This window comes from Lycorma delicatula, chromosome 2 (assembly GCF_047948215.1).
Source record: "Lycorma delicatula isolate Av1 chromosome 2, ASM4794821v1, whole genome shotgun sequence".
Taxonomy (NCBI): Eukaryota; Metazoa; Arthropoda; class Insecta; order Hemiptera; family Fulgoridae; genus Lycorma; species Lycorma delicatula.
In genome coordinates, this window is record NC_134456.1 from 69,605,810 (window position 1) to 69,625,563 (window position 19,754).

At 31.1% G+C, this 19,754-nt stretch overlaps 1 protein-coding gene across 6 annotated transcripts in view; it reads left to right on the forward strand.

Annotated features, from left to right (window-relative positions):
* The window catches only part of RhoGEF2 (Rho guanine nucleotide exchange factor 2), a 1,010,441-nt gene that overhangs the window by 39,634 nt on the left and 951,053 nt on the right, over nt 1-19,754 (forward strand). For all 6 annotated transcript variants that reach the window (XM_075355529.1, XM_075355530.1, XM_075355526.1 and 3 more), the window contains one exon: nt 10,538-10,587. In XM_075355529.1, the coding sequence (XP_075211644.1) occupies nt 10,538-10,587 (50 nt within the window). The remainder of the gene's footprint in view (nt 1-10,537; nt 10,588-19,754) is intronic.

Below are 19,754 nucleotides of genomic sequence, written 5' to 3' on the forward strand. Positions count from 1 at the left end.
AGTGTGTTTTACTTCATTATACGAAGTAAAGGAAGTATTGTGATTCCGAAAAATTTCGGTGTCCAGATTTTTACGGAAATATTTATTTTGACCATCTCTGAATCCATTTGAGTAGTTTCGGCGTGACGTCTGTACGTACGTACGTCGCGTAACTCAAAAGTAATTAGCTGAAGGATGTTGAAATTTTGGATTTAGGACTGTTGTAATATCCAGTTTGCACGTCCCCTTTTAATTACAATCGACTGAACCAAAAATGTTTAAAAAAGCCCAAAATTAAAAAAGAATTGGATTTTTTACTTTTTCTTAACTGCAGTAGTAAGCCCTTATTAAGAGATTTTCAACGATTTATCATATGGTTCCTGTTTTCATTGGTTCTAGAGTTATAGCAAAATAAAACTAATTGAAATACAGGGTTATCATAAAAGAATGGTGCGGCTGCCAGTAATTCATAGGAAGATGTAGGGAAATTTCTAGATGTTATATTGGTATCCTTGAAAGCTTCCAACTCAAAAGTTTGTTTATCAGCAGTTGTAACCATATCGTCAGTTCTTGTATTGTTGTTGCGGTGAGTTTAGTGAGTTACTATGTTCTCGGATAAAGACAAAGGAGAGTGTGTTTTATTGATGGCTGAATTAAAATCCGTAATTTTAGTTCAACGTGCGTTTCGACGTGAATTCGGAAGAGATCCACGACACAAAAATAACATAACACGTTGGTTCAAACAATTCGAAGAAACTGGATAAGTTAAGAAACAGAAATCAACCGGCAGACTAAGTGTACCAGACGAAACGGTTGAACTAATTAGACAATCGGCAATTAGAAGTCCTGGGAAGTCCATCCCCCATCGAAGCGTCGAATTAGGTATTCCAAAATCAACGGTTCACAAAGTTTTACATAAAAAACTGAAATTACACGCTTATAAAATACAGATACTGCAGGAATTGAAACCCGATGATGGTGTAAAACGTTACAATTTCGCTGTTGAAATGTTGGACAGAAGAAGTGAAAACGAATCGTAATTATTGAGAAACAACGCGATTCGCCTAAAGTTAATGTTTGTTGTGGTGCGATGAAAAATCGTGTAATAGGGCATTTCTTCTTTGCTGAAAAAATAATTAATGGAGTTGTGTATCTTGATATGTTAACCAATTATTGCTTTCCTCAGCCGGAAGAACTCGAAAACACTCATCAACTTCATTTCCAACAAGATGGTGCTCCTCAGCACTTCAATGCATCGGTCACAGACGCTTTGAACGAAAAATTTGGAGATCGATGGATAGGCCAGCAAGGACCCATACTTTGGCCTCCAAGGAGTCCAGACCTGACTGACACCTTGCGATTTTTTCTTGTGGGGGTACATCAAAAGCGTTGTGTTTATACACAAAAAATTCGCGACCTAAACCGCTTAAAAAACAGGATTAATGAAGCAATGACAACCATTAACGAAGAAATGTTATCTAATGTTTGGAGAAAAGTTGAGTATCGTTTGGACATTTGTCGAGCGACTAAGGGCGCACATATTGAAATTTATTAATTATGTAAAAAAATGTTTGAGAGACAAATTTGAAAAATAAAAACATAAACTGTAAGTAATTCTGTTTTAATTTAAACCATGTTCAAAACCGCACCATTCTTTTATGATAACCCTGTATTTGGATCTTAAGGAAAGGCACATAGGTTCGAATCAGACTTCATCTCCTTTTTTAACTGTCTTTATTATTTAAATATATTGATTTATTAATAATTAACCTCTCACCGTAAAAATGTTTTACGATGAATAATAATTCAATAACAAAAAATATGAAAAAATATCAGACGTTTTTAATAAAATAAAATTTTATGTACGTTTTAATTTAAAACAAAACGGGTAAATGTAATTTAATATGTAATTTAAATGTAATTTTAGGGGTACAAGGGTTTTAGGGGTACAATCTAATGTGCTGTCACATTAGATTTTTTTTTTAATAGTAGATTTATTAGTTTTATTAATAGCTAATCGAAAGGGGAAAAACAAGAATCAAATTATACATTAGATTATTTTTCTTTGTTTTTACCTAGAAATACTATTTAAAGTACATACGTCGTTAAAGTAGTACGTACTTATGTACATATTATTATATGTAATAATATTTATAGTCACAAATGTTTATATACGAACTAAAAATAAAAATTAATATTGTTCTCAATCATGTTGTGCATTAAGTTGTTATTTTTAAAGTAAAACATTAATTCTTGAAGACGGTAATATTTTTGGTAACGTAATATTTTGCAGTCAGACAAATTGTCTTAATCAAACGTATACATTTTTGATCGATACATTTATTAGACAAAAAAAGAGAATTAATTTTGTACGGTGTTTTGGTAAAAGTTACTAGTGAAATAATGTTTTTTTTTCTAAACAGAACTATTAATAATTAATCAAGAATAAAAGGTTTAAGTAATATTTTCATCATCGTGTTTAGTTTAGGTACAAGAAAGACAGTAACTCTCCGATCTTCGACGTAGACCTATTTAGATTAAAGATTAATTTACGTTAATATAATTTTAATCTTCGACTAAAAGATCATCAATGTGACGATTTTTTTTATTGGTCTATATGTAAAGTTGACCGTTAAGAAGGGCCTTAAAGTAACAGGACGCGATATTTGATGAGCATTTAACTTTAGAATACCTCAGTCGAGCGGTTCTCATTAAATTTCCTTCGTAGCAGTGTAGTGAATGGCCGCAATTCCGGTCTGAGAGTCTTTGTTAAGCTTTTACTCCGGCCTTCTGTACTAATTGTGTTCGCTTGTTTGTAAGTGTAACGACTTTTGTCGCTAATGGATATAAAGTGCTGGTTTTAACGGATTTTTGTGACCGTTAGTTGGCATTTTATATTATTATTATTTATTGTTAATGATACATGTAAATCTAAACTTCCATTTTATTAAAGAGTTTTGTTTTCGATAAACTATTATCATCGTCTTTTATTTCTTATGTCTGAATAATTTATTTTATTTGCGTATTTTAATAAATTTACCTTTATTTCCGCATTAAATAGTTTATTATTAATCTACGTAATCGAATGTAAAAGGTATTATTGTACAATATAAAATCTAATAGCTGATCTTGCGTTAAGAAAACATTTTTATTTAAAAACCGAATGAGTTACTATACATTGTGGGATGTATATTACCTATTTATCTGTTAACAATATACAGTTTACTGTTCTTGCGCGTAGTTAACTGTATTATGAATGTATGAAGGGGAAAAAACAGGTTTTTGCAGCGTTACCTTACCGGCAGCTTGTTAATGGTTTTTTTTTTTTTGTTTTGTGAAGACAGAAAGGAACTGTCTCGTAAATTACATAACCATTTTATCAACAGGTGGGGCGCACCCACTGTACATATTTTACATTTGCATTTACATTATTCAAGATCACAGCCGTATATTTATTTAAGTCTTGACGCTTATTTTTTGTAAGTAAATTAACATTGTTGTCCCCATAGATCTTGTTTTCTTTTGTGTTAGGCGTTTAATTTTTTTGTTTATCGGTAGATATATTTTCGAAGGTTAATTTAACTATGTTTGTATGTTTTATTGCTGATGAATGATGTAATAAGACCAGGGTCAATCAAGTCATGCGTTATTTGTCGTAGTTATCTTTTTCGTTCAGATTTATCGCTGTGTACATCAGATAAAGACCTTCCTTTTTTCAGAAGAAATAATAGTTTGACAATTTTGCAGTCTGTTGATCAGCATGAACGGGTTATCAATGATGCGTTACCTCATAAATGTAAATGATTTCTTCTGAATTTGACAATTGTAAAATGTAAATTAAACGGTTTTGTTCTTTTTTATTTTTTCATAATAGTAATAATGCTATGCTTGTCTATATATATATATTTTACATATTTTTCTTTTTTCAGTTGTATCTTTGATTGTATTAGACGGACTATATTTTTAATTTATTTTCATATAGATTTTCTCGATTTCATCAAGTTTTTTAATATCATAGACTTCATTCTGTCTTGATTAAACGATTTTTTTTTTTATACCGTGTTCGGTTTATTTAATTTCTCAGAAATAACTATTTTAAGAAAAACCTTCAGTAGTATTCCAGGATTTTTAAAAAAACGCTGAAAGGTATTGTATCATACCTCATCGTTGAAAATTACTTTATTATTCCTGAAACAGTGAGTTACAAATTTATAATTACATTCAGTATAAAAATATTAATTATAAATAAAATTATCTGTCGTAAAATAAAAAGAAATCACTCTCGCACAATTTTGGCTATCATAATTATTGACTAATTTAAAATGATCAAAATCATGATTAAAATTTTTGTTCGTTTTTCCAAATTATGAACCTCTTAAATTAATAACTTTTAATCATTTATTCTCCTATGATGGCGTGACTATCCGAAAGCTTTTAAGAATGTATTTTTATTTCATTTTTTTTAACAAAATGGTTTTTAATATTTCTGTATTAATTATAACTATTTATTATTGATATGTTTGACCAGATATGTACAATTATCTTTACGAGTTGGACTACAGCATTTTAACCTTGTTTTTTCTTTGTTGAATCTTATTTACCGGTCTTGTGTAACTTCCCTTAATTAAAACTCTTTCGACCAATGCAATGGTATTCAGATTGTAGTAACTATAAATTTACCATATCTTAAATATGGTAATCTGGGGCAAGTAACCCCCAGATTATGGTGTGGTATGGTAATATGGGAATCTGGGGCATGTAAGCTGCATTTTTTCTATTTTACAATGTACAATAACTGATTTTAAATAGGAGTTTAAGAGTTGCAGTGTAATTAGTCATAAACACTGTATGTAATTTATTAGTATGATTTCACGGGATAAGAGAGATGTAGTATGAGAAACGGCATAATATTTTTAGTCCTTTTTTTCAATGTTTTTGGGATAAAAAGATAAAAAAAAACAATCTCAGGTATTCGTTCTCAGTCCAATCATTAAAAAATTTCTTATTAAATATGTTGAGTTTCTTTTTCCTTAAGTTAAAATTGTATTTTTCTTTTAATACAGTAAAAATGATGAATATGTTTTGGACACAATCCTTTTTTGACAACTAAAGTATAGTTGAAGTATTACTAGGAATGGCAGGATTACCTGCCATTCATCATTATTAAACCCCTTTTATGTATAAAATTTTGTTGTAAGTGCAATAGTTAGTAATAATACTTAAACCTTAAAGTATGTTTTCTGATTATTAATGACGTCGATAGATCTAAACTATTAGTTCTCAAAGTGGACGATAACGCCCCCTCTGTGGGCGCTGTAGACTTTCAGGGGAGCGGTAGTATAAGGCCAACAGAAAATTGGGCGCGTTTAGGCGGTTTAGGAAGGCGATGGTTGATTAAAAAAAAAGGCAAAAATAATTTTTTCCTGATATTTCAAACTAAAATGTAAAATAAAATGTTACGTAAGTTTCAGCTCAGAAGTAGGCAATGCCACGTTTAAAAACAATAATTGCAATTGCTGTTTTTAAGATCGCATTTTAAAAATAGCAATTGCAATTACTGTTTTTAACAGATGATAAGTTTAAAACTTTAGGTAGGCGCTAGAAGAGTTTTGATTTTCAATATGGGCGATGGGCGAAAAAGTCCGAGAATCAATGATCTAAACAGTTTCACGCTTGCGCTGTGTAACAAATACAGAGTGATTTTTTAGTCCTGTCACCCAATTTAAAATGTAATTTAAGAAAGGTAAATTTAGGTGGAATAAAAAAATGTATTTTTTACTTTCAAAAGAGATCAATAAAAAGTTATTACTTACATAATTGTTAAAAAATATGTTCAAAATGCCCACCTCCCACCCCTTGCGGTTATACACGTACGAACTCTTTTCAGAATATTAGCAGAAACCTTTTTAAGAGTTGCATTGGAAATATTCCTGATTAAGTCTGTAATATTGACTAAGTTCATCAATAGTTAGAATTGTTTTTGAAGGCCTCGGACTTAATATAGCCCCACAAAAAGTAGTCAGGAGATGTGAGGTCTGGGGACCTTGGAGGCCATAAGCCCTTGCTTATTATTCGATCATCAAAGAACTCTTGCAGAAAATCCATGGTTTCTCGAGACGTGTGGCATGTAGCGCCGTCTTGCTGAAACCAATATTGGCGCACAATATTCCTGTATACTTCACCATTTACCGTCTGTTCGAAGAATATGGGTCTACTATACGATGACGAGATATCGCACACCACACACCAATTTTTTCAGGTTGCAAAGATTTGTCTTGTAAAGCGTTAGGATTTTCAACAGCCCAAATTCGACAGTATTGACTGTTCACATAACCATCGAGATGGATCGAAGCTTCATCACTAAAGAACACTGTTTTTAAAAATTCGATTCAGTTATCATTTACGAGAGACCTAAACCAACGGCAATATTGCAATCGCTTGTTTAAATCTGGAGGCTGAAGCTCTTGGACTAATCGTACGCGATACGGATACAGTTTAAATTTTTTAGCAGCTTTCTGAATACTCGAATATGACTAATCAAATTGAGTGGAAAGTTTTCGTAAACTTTTCCGTGCAGTCTTTACCTGTTTCTCGAAATCGGTTTGCTAGCCTAGAAAATGACATTTTTTTCTGGCGGAGGAACACCTAAAAATTTAATTTGAAATGATTGTTTTACACTCGCGTACGATTTCGTAGCAAAATATTGTTCAAGAATGAAAACTCATTGTTCTATGGTAAAAGACATTCTGTTCGTAACACGACCGGAAACGGCACAACAGTTTACACGGCTCAAGGAGAATCAACAAGCACTGCCGTATCTATACCGGTTGAGTAGCGCTACCAACTTCGTGTCACAAAACAAAATTTCCTTTTCTTAGAAAAAAATTACCAGACATTAACAATTGGGTAACAGGACTAAAAAATCACTCTGTAGTATCCCAACAACGTTCTGTTCAAAAGTAAAATGTAACTGCTTATATATTTATATATTGCTTGCTATAGAAGTGTTAGTAATTTTTTACTGTAGTCTGTATATGTTGTTAAAAGATAATAAGATGCGTTATTATAAATTTATTCTGAAATAATATTGATTTGGCCATGACCGTTATAAAATGCTGACAACTTTCACAACTCCCGCGCCAAACAGAAATCAAACCGATGAACGTTTCGATGAAAACGTTGAAATCGATGATCGTTCTTGTGAAATGTGAAACCTCACTACTGTAATATTTTTTCTTATGGTTCGTTGGCCGTTGTTTTCTGTTTTCAGTCTCTACCAAAGTCCAATTTTTCTGTGTTTACGTCATCTTTCGGCGACCTTAATTATTACGATTGTACAAAATTGTTTTTGTAACTGCTCGTCTTTTGTAAATAGGTTTCAGTATTTTCTGTGGCGATCATTCATTAGTTTGAACACGTTTTATTTGAAGATTATATTTTAATACAGAAACTTAATACAATTTATAAATGTCATCTTTTACTGTTTTTTTCTGATGTCTGTACAAGTTTATCGTCGATCACCCATCTTAAAGATTTCATAAGCCTGGCGTATTTGAAATTTTGTAACGAAGCGTTACACTTTTTCTGAATCTTCTGCAACATACACATAATGGAATGCGTTTTCTTATAAAAATTATGTTTAGGAGGAGTTAATAATAATGTACTTTTTAAATGCAACTCATACATTGTAAAATTTCATTAAACAAATGTAATTTCCCTTTGATTTTTTTATTTTACGGTTATCAGATTAGTTTCTTGGGATTATTTAATTTTGTTCTAAATAATACATGTAAATATGATGGTAATGCCGCCTTGGTCATCTATGTGCTGTCTTTTTATTTACTGTTCGTCATCAGTAGCATTGGTTTACAATCATTTTTTACTATTACTGAAATTATGTTCTTAATTTATAAAGCTAATTTGTTTTATTACTTTCTCATAATTTGTATTTTATTATTCGAATTGATACAGTGACTTATTTAAGAATTTTTATTTGCGACCTGTTAAATGAAAACAAGACATTTTTTATTTGATGACTACTTTTAATTGAATTTAAATCTGAAATTATCGTTGGTTTAATCGCTGTTTATATTAAATACCGACGTATGTTTAACACTTCTTTATTCTTTGGTTGGCTTGTTAACGGTAGTTTTTTTCACGAAGTATTACCGTTTTTAATTAATTACAGGTTACTTTAGTACACTCTGTTTATATGAAAAAAATAAAAAATAAATTCTGCTGATCATAAATAAATTAATTAGATAACTGTGTGTACATGCGGACGCGCATGAATTTGCATGAGTGTGAAATTGCTGATTTTATTTACTTGATTGATCGGTTGTGGAGGAGTAATCCAATTATGGTGTGGCGTCGTATTTATGAATAAATTTCTGTATCTTATCGCTATTCCGTGATCGCTTTGATTTCTTCTTTTTTTTTTAACAGAGATATCCGTTAACTTGTTGAAGGGGTCGTTTTTGCATTACGGAAGCACTCTTCCTAGTGAGTAAAATATTGAAATGTTCACCGGTTATTGAACAGGGAAGGGAGTTGTTTTTTAACGCTGAAGTGTGGTAATTACTTAAAAATGAATTGATGGAATCAGGCAAAAAATGGGGTATGGTTTTTTTAGCATTTCGTGACGTTGACTCAGGAATCCCAAAAAAAGAATGTTCGTACGTATGTATGTACATGTGTTGACGTATTTATAGATTAATTAATAATTAAGCTTTTGACTGGATAAACCGATTTTTATGAAATTTTGTACATCGACTAGTGTATATGGGACAATTTGTTGGTAAAGTTTTGGGTTCAATTTTTTCAAAATTTTGAAAACAACCTGACCTTATATTAAGCTCAGTATATGCGTTCAGATATGCATATCTTACCGTTAAAAAAAAAAAATTGCCTCAAAATTCCCCGTACCACAAAAAGTCGAAAAAGCTATCTTTAAATTTATTGTATACTTTTTAATCATTTTTTTTTGTATTTCTTTCTAGGCATAGTGGTAGAATCAAAGTAGCAAAAACTAGGCGAGGTACTAGGCAAATAACTAAAAAAAAAGAAATACTTTTGGGATAATATTGTGGGTATGGGAGCCGAACAAAGTTAAAAATACCGATTTTTTAAAACTTTTTTTGGTTTATTTTTACTTATTATTATTTTTTCTATACATAAGAATAAATAACCAAAGGCAGAAAAGTATTACTACTGTGTTGTCAGCTTTTTTAATAAATATTGTACTGTAAACTTGAAGTTAAATTACATCAGTGTATTGATTTCAACAAATGGGTTAAGAAAATAGGAAGTTAAAATTAGTTTTCTGTTTGAAGATATACTATTGTCTAAGGGCAAAATTCATGAATTAGACCCTTTTCGGTGAAATTTGGGAAGTTGTTACAGCGATTTCCTCCCCTCATACTTTCCCGGGTTGCTTCCACGATTTTGATTGGGATTTTGCCTCAGGAAAGTTATGGAATGCCTTGCGTCATTGTTATTAATTATTCGCTCCAAAATTTCTTTTTCTTCTTTAAGCCAGAAATGGTGAATTAAGGACGTATCCATACAGTTTTTACTCTATTAATTGCAGAGAAACCAACTTCTGCTTTCTTTTATGTATTGAAAACGGTCGTGAACAATGTTTCATATTGAACCGTGCGAAAAAGATTGACTTTCACTTTTATATCTTTGAATGTTAATCAGCGATTATTAAGAAAATTTTATTCACTTTCCCGGACATGATCAGCTGATGTAAAAGGATGCTTGCTGTTTGGTGCATCCATTTTACTTACTCGACACTACAGAATTCACGACACCGATGTCCCATCTGCTGCACAATTATTACTTAAAAAGTTATAAATTATTTTGAATTCACATTTAATTTCAGGTAGTATTGTCCATTTTGTTCACAAAATCAAAAACAGATCGCAACTCAAGGAGAGTCTTTGTAAAACGATCTATAAGTATTACAGATTGTAAAATGATCTATAAGTAGGGAAGAGGCGATAATCGTCATTTTCTCCAAGCTTAAATCCGAATTTGTATATAACTGAAATCGTACTTTGTTCGATATATCGTATAATACTGATAGAAAAACAGATTCAGGAAATATATTAGATACAGATTCCGTCACACGTTTATGCTGCAACAGGAAAAGCTAAAAGCGGGATAATAATTATGAAAATAAAACCGCGAGTTTCTCAAAAATAATTATTTAATGAAAAATTATTTTTACGACTATATGTAAAATAAATTTTGATGAAAACGTAAATGTTTTCATAAAATACATATACTACATACTATTATTTTGTAAAGTTTAAGAACACTACTCGTTCATAAATGATGTAAAGAAGAATCCTGTAAGATTTTATTTTATATTTTCGTGAATTTGGTAATATGTATTTTGTATAAATCTTTGCATGCATTTTTGTATCGTTTAGATGTAAATCACGTAGGCTAAGGTTCTTATTGTAGGTTAGGTTTTATATATATAGTAGTAATAGTACTGTAATTGTTTGTAGTACACAGAATATTACATGTTATGTGATGTGACTTGCAGGAGGAGCTGCCGAACGTGCCGGGCTTCAAAGTGGAGACATGATCATCAAAGTAAGTATACAGTAGCCAGCAGTCATTTTCATTATATGCAGTAAATGTAGACATTATATAGCCTGTAATCTAAATACCGTCGTTATTATATCTGTATTATTATTATATTTTGCAAGTGATCATTTTTTAGAAGCATGCAATTTTTTGTTGTCCATTAAAGATTGTTATTTTTTCGTTGTAAATGTTTTTATACTTATTACGCGATTACGCTCCGCCAATTCAATCTGTGATTCAAATTACATTACTTGATTATTTTTTTTTTTATTTGTTAAAGAAATGTTTCCGTTACTCTTAAAATACCCAAGCTTCATTAGATGTCACTTACAAAAAAAGTATTTTGTTCAATATTTATATTAGTTAGTTCTTATTAGACCGCATTATCCGGTCTTTTGTAATAAAGGGGAAGTAAGGCAGCAGCAACCACGAGTACAATTCTTACCGCAAATATCGATTAAAGAAGTTTGCATCATTATCAATAAAACTTTAACGAGGTTGAAGTAAAACTTCAACATAAGATGACCGTATGATGACGTCAGTTTAGGAATAATATCCATAATATCTCTTGGCTTAAAATCAAAGTTAATTAAGGTTTGTTTTTTTTTAACTAACATTTTTTATTTTGTTGCTCATGTTTGAAAGATTAAGTAGATTAAGCTTACTTGTTATTAATGATTATTACAACAGTTGAATTTATTAATTTTTAAAATTAAAACTACCAAGTAGCTTAAATTATTATTTTTTAGATTTAATTTTCTAAGCATTTGGCACCGTTGGTATTAATACAATTGTATAAATTAAATTTCCACTTACCAACAATTTAAAAATATTTTTCCAAGTACTTTCAGAGTTGCTACTCCATCATCAGGGATTTCTTATAAGATGGTAATTCAAAATTCATGTGTCATATGTATAGTATATTTAAATTAAAATTGTTACGTTCATAATAGTCGGTCGTCAAGAAATGAAAAAATAATAAATAAATATAAAAATTAAATATGTATAATATAATTTTTTTTTCATGACGAGCGATTATTATGAACGTAACAATTTTAATTTAAATATAATTATAATTATGACATAGGAACTTTGAATTAACATCTTATAAGGAATCCCTGATGATGGAGAAGCAACTCCGAAAGTACTTGAAAATATATTTTAAAATTGATGGTAAGTGGAACTTTAATTTATACAATTATTTTTTGCCGTTAACTTTCGTGCTATTGTTTATACACACCGCTAATTCAGACTGTGATGCGAGTGCTGTCGCCCAGTGAAATTAAAAATATTGGCGGAAGGATTAAAATAAATGCGATGTTTTCACTGCTTATTAACTATTTATAGGTGATGTTTAATGAATTCATTTTATCAGAAGCACGGTCTACTGTATCTGCTAATTTCTTCTGTCGCAAGCTACGGTTCATGGTGCGGATGCGGACAGTTATATTTGTTTATATCATCGTGTTCATTTAATCGTAATGATACGGAAGTAACATCAACCATAATCGTGACTTTTTACGGGAAGATTTGGATTATACGATAAAATTTGGTCGCTTCTTTAATACCAATAACTCCCAGTATCGTTTCAGTGTATCTGTAGTATTTGCCTCTACAAAACTTAAAACTGCATAAAATTAAAACTAAACTTCCGGGTTTTTTTTATAGATTTTTCATTTGAAACTGTTTAAGAATATGAAACGTGCATAGAAATAAATATACTTCACAATTATCTTCTAAGAGATAAACTGTTAGTAGAAAAAGCAAAAAATATTTTCTGGGAGATCCGACCATAAATTAAGGGAACTTTTATTATGTTAACTACTTAACATAGTTATTATTTATGGTATTTAGACCTGCATATTATGTAGGAAACGTGTTAAAGCGTGGTCATTTTTAAATATTTATCTCATATCCATTTTTTTTCTAGTTGCAATTCTACTGGTACGCCCGTGTCTGTTCTTGAATTTGGATATAAATTAAATACCCTTAGGCATGTGTACACATGAGTCGAGTTAGAGGGAAAAAAACTTGTGGACACACCGTTAAAGTTTTATTACTCTAAATGTTTAAGGGCTGCCACATTCCTCAGCCAGTATAATTGTATTAGGATCGGTGTGTCTAGACGGATTTATATTGTTATCATTCGAACCTATGTTAATTTCGTTGCATCCAGGAGGGCTTAGATTCACCGGGTTGGTCTAGTGCTGAACGCGTCTTCGTAAAACCGCAGATTTCGAAGTCGAGAGTTCCAACGTTCAAATAAAGGCAGATACTTTTATACAGATTTGAATACTAGATCTTCTATACCGGTGTTCTTTGGTGGTTGGGTTTCAATTAACCGCACATCTCAGAAATGGTCGACCTGAGACTGTACAAGATTACAGTTCACACTCGTGCATATCATCCTCTTAAGAAAAAGCTGACGGTGATTACCGGAGTAAAAACAGAAAAAAGGTGGGTTTAGATTACAACGAATAACATTATATAAACATCATTTTGTTGAATATAAATTTGCAATTGAATCGGTAGGTAAAAAGAAGGCAGGCGGCTTACATTCCCCTCCTCCAAGCATACCATCCTAATTTTATTAGTTATATTTTGTTAATACCTTTCGGTATTTATAAAAACTCTTTAACTTATCGTAAGTATGTTTCATATTGAATATTTTTCTTACATATTGTTTTTGTTAGCCTAGCTATTCCTCTCTTTTTTGTTTTGCATTTTAATTTTGATGATGAATACACGAACTTATTTCTTTTAATTTTTCTTTAATGGTTTTTTTATTTTGTTCTACCTCAGTGTGAAATGTAAAGTGAATGTTCATTGACCGTAGAGCTGAAAATTCATTTTGAGGGTCCTTGAATCGAAAAAATTATTTTTAAATTGTTAGTTGTATTTTTTGAAAGTATTGACATTATAGATCAAGATATTGTACGCGGCATCATCCTTTTGAGCAGAATAGTAATCGAAATACAAATCATCGATTTCGGCCAGAATGAAATTTTCAGATTTTTTTAAACTTAAATGATTACCAATTTTGATTTAGATTAGAATTTTTTGTTAGTGCTCAAAAATTTTATGCACATTTGATAGCGCTTTGTAGGTGGCCATGTCCGGTTAAAGTTTCTGTGGAGCTTCCACGAACAGTTTTTTTTTTTTTTAATTTTGTTGTAGGAGAATGGGTAGTGACATAACATATTTTGTACTTTTTTCAAGTATTTTTTTTGTTGTAATTTTACTCTTTACAATTTATCTTATTATATTGATTCTTAATACATAAACGCGAAAGTTTACCGATGGGTTTTTTCCTTACGTTTGTATTTGTCTGACTTCTGTTGTTGAGGTAGCTAAATCGTTCTATTGTGGTTCGGCGGTTAGAAATTACTGTTCAGTTTGAATAGAAATGCGGTAACGTAGTAAAGAAAATTACAGGAATAGATTTTATTGTGATTTAACAAATTTATTAGTTAATTTTATTTGGTGCCACGTAACTCCTAGTTATTAACCGTATCCCATTATCGTCGCGGTTTGAACCGTAGATTCGTTCCGGCTCAAGAATTTACTTTCCGTACTCTTCTTCCCGATCTCTACCTTCATCTAAAAAATTAAAAGTACGCTCTGGTTTTAGAAAATAAGTTTTTACGGTGGAGAATAATTTTAAAGATTTATTTTTAATTTCTAAGTAAATTAATGATGATTTCTTAATGGACAATAAGTAAGTAACTGTACTATCTTGTTCGTGATTCGTGACTACTAATTTTTTTACGGTAAATAAGCAGATGATTTATTATCACCGTGTATCAAAATAGTATATTTTATCATCTTTATAACAAAGGGTAAACCCTTAAAATAAAATTCGAATCTGCTGTAAAACTAAATATATAAATAAACAGTGCGGGAATCTTTAAATGTAAAGTTATGATATGATTAAAAAATTGTAACTGTACAATGTAATAAAAGCGTCATGCATTAAGGAGGAGGAAGTAAAATGTCTTAATTCGTGATTAATACCGAAAAATCTAATTTACAGTATAAAATTTAAAAAAATGGTGGTGGTGCATTTACAACTATTCCTTGCGAACAGAGTATAAATACAGGGTGTCCCATATAATACTCAACCCATCAATCACTCATCCATGAAATTTCAAAAGTCAAGCTTACTCCCCTACTCCTTATATATGGACTCTATTATATGGATTCGTCCAACATCTGAACATCGCGGTGACGCAGTAGAACACTACCGATAGTAACAACAATGCAATCATAACGTTCAGTGTATTGTTAGAGACAAGATGGTGTTTTCGCTAGATGAACGTGTTTTCATTGTGGAGTCGTACTTCAGTACGAAATCAGTGGTTGCAGTGCAAGATTTTTTTCGCCATAAGTACCCAGATAAACCAGCTCCTTACAAAACAGCAGTATTAAGGTTAGTTGCGAAATTTAGAGAGACCGGTTCTGTTAATAACAAGGAACACAAAAGATCTGGGTCAGTGTTGAATACAGATACAGTCACTGAAATCAAAGACCGATTACTCGCCTCGCTAAATAAATCGATCAGACGTTTGTCTGCTGAAATTAATTTGTCTAAATCAACTGTTAATCGGGCGACCAAACAACTACAATTACGACCTTATCGCATTCAAACGGTTCATCGACTTCTTGAGCCCGACAAAGAAAAACGGCTACAATATTGTCAGTGGTTCCGTCGATTGGGTGCGTGAGGGAATTAATGTTACGGATTCGTTATTTTTCACAGATGAAGCACTGTTTCATTTGGATGGCTACGTAAACAGCCAAAACAGAATTTGAAGTGCTGAAAATTCCCACGTTTATCACGAAAAACAATTACACCCGCAGAAGTTGGACGTGTGGTGCGCGATATCGCGGAAGAAAATATCGGTCCTATTTTTTTCGAGTACACCATTAATGCAGAACGATATCAGGATATTTTATTTCAGCTCATTGCACTCTTGGAAGAGGAAGACAGACACAGTTGGCTACAACATGACTGTGCGACATCGCACTACGCAGGTTCAACTTCTGATTTCGTTGAGGAATTATTTACCTCAAAGAAAAAGCCTACAGCAGCAAACCACGAACACTTGAAAAATTGAAAGTTAATATTGAACAAGCTGTATTAAATATCCAGCCACAAACTTTGAAAAAAGTTGCAAGAAACGCTGTAAAAAAAATTGAAGCTTGTATTCAAGAAGATGGCGGTCACTTCCAACATTTACTCTAAATGTAAGGTAATGGATGGTAATAATAAAAATTACATTTACATTTACACATGCCTTTTTATTATTTCAATACCTACCAATATAAGATTGGGTTGCGTTTTAAATGGGACACCCTGTGTTACTTATACTGAATATTGCTTGTATTTCGTAGGACTTAAATTTAGCTCGGTGAAAAAGAAATGGGAAACCACTTGTCTTCTCACTGAAGACTGGGGTGAGATCTTGTTCTTGAGATTAGCTATGTGATTTTCGGATGGCATTTAATTCGTTCAGGTCGCCTACAACAATTACGGTTATGGCACATAAATTTATTAATAATTCGTGTAGTCATTATATTATCTTATTGTAACTTCTGACTTTTTTATACTACGAATTGTTCCGTACGAGGTCGAGTGGTTACGATCGTCGCTGATCAGCTGATTTTTATGTACGATGACACTGTAGGACCCAGAATGAAATCTAATTTGTATACTTGCATTTATTTTGTGTTAATGGGAATCTGTTTTTTAAGGTTCATATGCCAGGAATTGTCAGGATTAATCGCTCTGAAACTACCAAGTATAGTAGTTGAGGTTTATAACTCGTTTTGAAATCACGATTTTTATTTCTTATTTGTTTATGACAGATATCAGAATTTGTAAACTATTAACTTTTTTCTTTTCGATTGTTGCTAATTGTAAACGGTCAAAATTCTTTAAGAAATTGGTTGATAGTTATCAACATTTTAAGTGTAAAATTACAGTGTTTCAAATAACGCTTATGTAGGCAAGAATTATATTAAACTGCAAATCATGCTCTTATTTTATGTAAATGCACTGATAATTTATTTATACGTGTACGTAATGAAAGTCCGGATGTATAATATTAAAAAATTATTCTTGTCATGTCATGTTTAGGTTTCAGTTTTTACATAAAATTATTGGTATTCATTTAATAAGTACATCCTTCATTAATATATTATCTGGATAATTATTTACTATTAAAAATAATTCTGAAAATAGTTAAAACTATTTAGGATTTTTCTTTTATTTATTTTTTTAATTAAGGTGATGTAACTTTTATTAGTCGCGTTAAATCTTTGCCGATTATTTTGAAGTTTAATAACACTTTCATAAGACAAGACGGTAACGTGATCTAATTCCCTGATCTCTTCTCTATTAATCTATACAATTATATTTTTACAGAAGTTTCTCTATAACAACTGAGATAGTACCCTTTTTATTTCCTTTTAATCTGACAAAGATCGCGTGAAACGCACAGAAATAAATGTTTAATTATATCTGTTTAACTGCCTAATAACTTATTTTTTCCATTGCCCTTTCCCAATGAGAGCTCGTTTCGGAACCACCGGTAATCCGTGTCAGCTGCTATTTGATAGTATTATTTTTTCACAAATTATTAATTTTTTAAACTTATGTTAGTAACGGGACAAAGTTTTGATTTATTTAAAGAAATTATTTTAAAATAATTGCTCCGTATACTACAGAGAGAAAAGTATTGTTACGATCACGTAGACTAAATTGCTACTATTGTGAACCGTTACTGGCATATGATTGTCTTGTAAAAGTTTTTTATTGTAAAGTTTTCATAGATCGTACTGGCCTAGAATACTTGACGATATTTTTATTAACAATATCACTTAATATACGACATAATAACGATTGTTTTTCATTAGTATTCATATTTAGTACAGCTTATTTAATTTTATGCTATTAGCTATTACTTGAAAATGGCCAATAATCGGAATGCCGTCGGTCCAGAAATGCCGTACGTCAATAAGAAAAGGGATATTTTATTGAAGAGAAATTAAGTAGATTGCGTAGGTCAACAAAAAAAGTGTTGGGGAATAAATGAACCAGCCTTATTTTTCTACTGTTATTTTGAGGTTATTAAACTTCAGACTATCATAAAAAATATAACGCGATTGAATAATATAGATACAATAAGCTTGATTATATCCGCTTTCCAATTTATTAATAACGGTTTTGTTTAATATTTTAAGTAATAATTTTATTATTTTTCTTTAAGAAATGGATCAAATTAATATTTAGTTATTTATCCAAGTTTTTAAATAGGTATATTGCTTGTTAATATACCGAGACTTAAATTAACTGTTAAGATCACGTCAGTAAATATACATGGGGTGTTCCTGTAGAATATTTGTTTGTATCTCATGCCATGTAAAGAAAATGGCTCTTGAAAATATGCAGTTTTTGCCATAATACCCTTAGAAGATTATTACATGGAAAATTTAATACGGCTGCGGACCTCTGATGTGTTCTTAACATAGGGACTAAAAATATTGCCTGGTAATATCCTTTGCATCCTTCGATTTAACGCCTTTTACTGGTTATAAAGGAATTCCTGTAATTTTTGCAAACTTAAAAAAGAGAGGTTCCAGTCGAACAGGCCTTTCAATTTAATTTCGTGTGTAATTCAAGAAAGACTAAAAGATGTCGGTTTGCGGGAGAAGAAATTATTTCGTCAGGTAATCTTATATGCAGTTTAACTAAATCGGAGCTCGCGTGTCTCGTTGCTCCGCAACGAGACACAACGTCGCTTCTCGTAGCTTTTCACCGATGGCGACGCGACGAGAAGCGTTGCGTTGAACTAGGGAAGAGTCAAACGTTTGTTCGTCTTTACCGTTCCCATACGATTTGGTGAACATCCTCGCTCACCGTCACTATTGATTTCGTAGCACCTCAGCGGTGAGGACAGCGCATCGATTTAAATGATTTTTTTGGATACAATTGAAAACGTATTAAGTTAGGTTTTAGAATTATACTCATACCGGGGTATCTACTAGTACCTGAATATAATCTAAAAGTGAAGTAAATAATTATTTAATTTATAGTTCCTAAAACGATTTAATGCGATTAAAATTTGAAATAGGTCACATAATCGTTTGTTTACGTTACCGTAAAAAAATTTCTGATCAGTGTAAAAACATAAATATTTAAATAAAGTTATTTTTTAATTTATTTAAATCTGTTTCAATTAATTTATTATTAATTCAAATATTTAAAGGGAGAAATTACCAAATTTCTTAGGCTGACCAGGGCACATAAATGTTTGAAAGAAGAAATTAGTAAACTTGAATCAACATTCTGAATAATTTACATTGTAATCATTATTTACTTATTCCGTAACAGCAGACTGAAACCTTAAAACAGATAGCGATGGTTGATAATGAATTTTAACGTGTGAAAAATTTCATACCTGACACCCGGACTGGAATCCGGAACTTTCGGATAAAAAGGAGAAACATTACCACCACGCCACTAAAAAACTAATTTTGTGACATTTATATACAAAAGTAAGAACGTGTGTGCTTGCTTTCTTATTTAAACTATTGGATTCTCTTTTAAATGTTTCATTAAAGACTTCCTTTATAAAGTGTTTGCGTAAAACACGTTGTCATTTTGTCTTAAAAGAGTAAAGTAATACTATAATACTATTACTAATATTAATCCACATATTTTATCAGGGGTTATTTTATACTTATCACAAATTTTTAGGGCATGTAGGAAAATTAAAGCGATTCTCGAAAATTTGGATTTGTTTAAGATTTTTATAGCCTAACGTATTATCCATTCATATCGTCAGGTCTTTTTACTACAAATACCAGTGGTAAAGTTTTTGCATATAAAACAATTAAAATTAGAAGTCGTAGTTTTTTGTTTTTCTTTAACGTTGTTAATTTACGATCTTACTACGCTACGCTGAAGATTCTCCTCGAAATTTTTATTTTCTTGTCATTTTTTACCCAAAAATAATAAAAACACCTCAGCTTAATTGATGGAAACTCATAGATTCCTTAATTGTTTTCTTTAATAGGTGCATTCTATAAGAATAACGTTAACAATTATTGTCGAATTAAAACTCTTCAGTCCTTGTTAGAATAAGCAATTTTGTTTTAAAGATTAGTCT